Below are 3,041 nucleotides of genomic sequence, written 5' to 3'. Positions count from 1 at the left end.
TTGTGGTGTCATCTGCCTGGGCCCTGAAAGTACTGAGTTTGCCACCCTGAGATGAGAGCTTCTGAACCTGGATCTGAGTTGGGCAGCAGGCTGGCGTCACACCTGTGTTTTCACAGCTGTGCCCAAGGGTTATGGCGGCATTCCTGTGATACAGGTGATAAGAGAGCAGTCAGGTGGCCATAAAGCAGACCTGGGCTGTGTGCCTTTCCCCGGCCAGACTCTCTCGTGGGCACTGGATCTCTTTAACTCAAGATCTTGTCATGCCCGTGTCGTGGGTGGGACACGGAAGCCCGGAGTGCCATCTGGTGGCGTGTGGAACAAGAGAAGGCCAGGACGCCCTTTTCTCAGCTCTGGGCCTGGTTGTGAGGGGCTCTCTGACTGGGCTGAGCTCTGGGCCCATCTGTGGGGTGAGGGCATCACAGCCACCCTGCACTGCCCCCTTCCCAGGAGCTGGCCCTCGGTGCACTCATGAAGTTCGTGCAGCTGGAAGGAGCACATCCCCTGGAGAAGCCCAAGTGGGAGGGCAACTACCTGTTTCCCCGAGAGCTCTTCAAGGTGAGGGCCTTGCTGGGGAGTCCCAGGGGGCCTGGCTGGCCGGAGCCCAGGGTGGCCCTGTAGTGGGGGCGGGGCCTGCTGAGCTGAGCCTGGCTATTGGCTGGAACCCTCCTGCGGCTCCTGTGCATATGGGGTGCCTCTCATGGCCCACCCAACCAGGAGGAGTCTGAGTAGGGGGCTTGGTGGGGCGGGGCTGCCTGCCTGGGCCATGCTGGCCTGTGCTGGGCCAGGCAGGGCTGCTCACTGGTACTTGCCCCCAGTTGGTGGTGGGAGGCCTGCTTTCTCCTGAGGAGGACCAGAGCCTGCTCCTGTCCCAGTTCCGGGAGTACCTGGACTACGACGACACCCGCTACCACACCATGCAGGCGGCCGTGCAGGCCGTGGCCCGGGTCACTGGCCAGCACCCCGAGGTGAGTGACGGGGCCTGTCGGCAGCATCATGCTGGTGCCTCCCAGGAAGGCAGGGGCTGGGGGGTGGCATCCAGGCGCTCAGGCACTCAGGTCCGGCTCCGCAGGTGCCCCCGGCCTTCTGGAACAACACCTTCACGCTGCTGTCTGCCGTGAGCCTGCCCCGCCAGGAGCCCACCGTCTCCAGCTTCTATGTGAAGCGCACGGGTGAGGGTACTGAGGGCCAGGGGTGGACAGGGCTGGGCCTTGGTCTGCCTCCCCCGCAGGTCAGGTGACCTTTGTCCTCGCTTTCCCTGCAGAGCTGCGGGACACCTGGAAGGTTGCTCACCTGAAGGTGAGTGGCCTCTGGAGAGCCGGGCACCCTCCCGGGCTTGCAGGGTGCGTGTGGGGTGTGTGTGAGACCCCGTGCAGGCTGCCACCTTCCTCACAAGAGGAAACTCCCAGGGTACAGGTGGCAGCTCGCACGGCCACCGGGTCACTCAAAGAAGTGTGGGAGGTGGCAAGGCCTGTGAACTCGGGGCCCTCCTTTGGGTCAGAGGCCACCACCACCTCTCGGAGTCTGAAGCCTCTGGTGCCATCCATGGGCCCCGCGGGCTGTGTTGGGCGCAGCCCCCCTCTTGGCCCTCGTCTTGCCACGGCTTCTTTCCTGGCTGTTCTGAGACCCCAGCCTTGAGGGCCAGGTGCTCCTGACTTGAATGGTGACAGGAAGAGGGAGGCCGGGCTCAGAAGAGTGGAGAGCGGGCTTGCGTTGGCTCAGGACTGGGCTTCAGTGTGCCCTGGCAGCTGCTTGGGCTCTGGGTCTGGGGTCGGGAGGGCAGCGAGTACAGTCTGGACCCTGTTGCAGGAACACAGGAAAGCTTTCCAGACTATGTGGCTCAGCTTCCTCAAGCACAAGGTAGGGGCCAGGCTGGTTGGTGAGGGCGGGGGCAGCACCCGGGTCTCCCCAAGGGCAGGGGCCTCACCCTGACCTGCCGGCCCTCGCCCAGCTGCCCCTCAGCCTCTACAAGAAGGTGCTGCTGATCACGCACGACACCATCCTGCCGCAGCTGGCCCAGCCCTCGCTCATGATCGACTTCCTCACCCGCGCTTGTGACCTCGGTGAGTGCGGCCGCCTGGTTCACACCACACCCCAACCCGCCTCGGTGAGTGTGGCCGCCTCACTCACACGCCGCCGCCTCACTCACGCCGGGAGCAGCGCCTCCCATACCCCCAACCCTCTAACCCCTACCCTGCAGCACCTCTGCCCCAACCCTGCAGCCTCCACCCCCCACTCCCCTGCCCTGCATGTGGTCTCCAGCTTTGTGTCCATGGGCGCTGTGGGAGGGGACACCAGGGGCAGGGCCACACTCCACAACTTACTGTCAGCGTGGGCAGGGAGTGGGGTGGGGTGGGAGCGAGGTCACTGCAGCTCCGGCGTGTGTCTGTCCGTCTGCAGGTGGGGCCCTCAGCCTCTTGGCCTTGAACGGGCTGTTCATCTTGATTCACAAACACAACCTGTGAGTGTCTCCAGGGGTGCAGGTCTTCCCCGTCCGCCCAGCCCTGCTTACCTGTCCCCTTCCCACCCTGCCCCACGGGGTCCCCGCTCTTCTCAGGCCATGGCATTGGAGCCCCTGGGCGGGAGGAAGAGGGGGCCGAGTGAGACCCTGGCCTTGGAGGCCTCAGTTCCCGGGCCCTGCTCCATCCGCTGCTCCTTCCCCGCCGGCCCACAGGGAGTACCCCGACTTCTACCGGAAGCTCTACGGCCTCCTGGACCCTTCCGTCTTTCACGTCAAGTACCGGGCCCGTTTCTTCCACCTGGCCGACCTCTTCCTGTCCTCCTCGTGAGTACCACGGCGCCTGGCTCTGCCTGCTCTGTGCTTCTGCAGCCTGGGGCCGGGGAGGGTGGCGGGGGCTGGCGGTCCAGGCCCTGTCTCACAACCACTGCCCTGCCCAGCCATCTCCCTGCTTACTTGGTGGCTGCCTTCGCCAAGCGCCTGGCCCGCCTGGCCCTGACGGCTCCCCCCGAGGCCCTGCTCATGGTCCTGCCTTTCATCTGTAACCTGCTGCGCCGGCACCCCGCCTGCCGGGTCCTCGTGCACC

At 65.4% G+C, this 3,041-nt stretch overlaps 1 protein-coding gene across 1 annotated transcript in view; it reads left to right on the top strand.

Moving 5' to 3' along the window:
- NOC4L (nucleolar complex associated 4 homolog (S. cerevisiae)) overlaps window positions 1–3,041 on the top strand; it is a 7,489-nt gene that overhangs the window by 3,007 nt on the left and 1,441 nt on the right. The window contains 9 exon segments of the mRNA XM_011961056.1: window positions 448–555; window positions 816–965; window positions 1,070–1,169; window positions 1,262–1,296; window positions 1,807–1,857; window positions 1,949–2,060; window positions 2,398–2,458; window positions 2,672–2,782; window positions 2,896–3,041. The exon segment at window positions 2,896–3,041 is cut by the window's right edge and continues 1 nt beyond it. Coding sequence (XP_011816446.1) covers window positions 448–555; window positions 816–965; window positions 1,070–1,169; window positions 1,262–1,296; window positions 1,807–1,857; window positions 1,949–2,060; window positions 2,398–2,458; window positions 2,672–2,782; window positions 2,896–3,041 — 874 coding nt within the window.

This window comes from Colobus angolensis, unplaced genomic scaffold (genome assembly GCF_000951035.1).
Source record: "Colobus angolensis palliatus isolate OR3802 unplaced genomic scaffold, Cang.pa_1.0 Scaffold115, whole genome shotgun sequence".
In the NCBI taxonomy this organism is placed as follows: domain Eukaryota; kingdom Metazoa; phylum Chordata; class Mammalia; order Primates; family Cercopithecidae; genus Colobus; species Colobus angolensis.
Note: the sequence above shows the minus strand (reverse complement) of the source record. Positions and strands in the feature narration are given on the sequence as shown.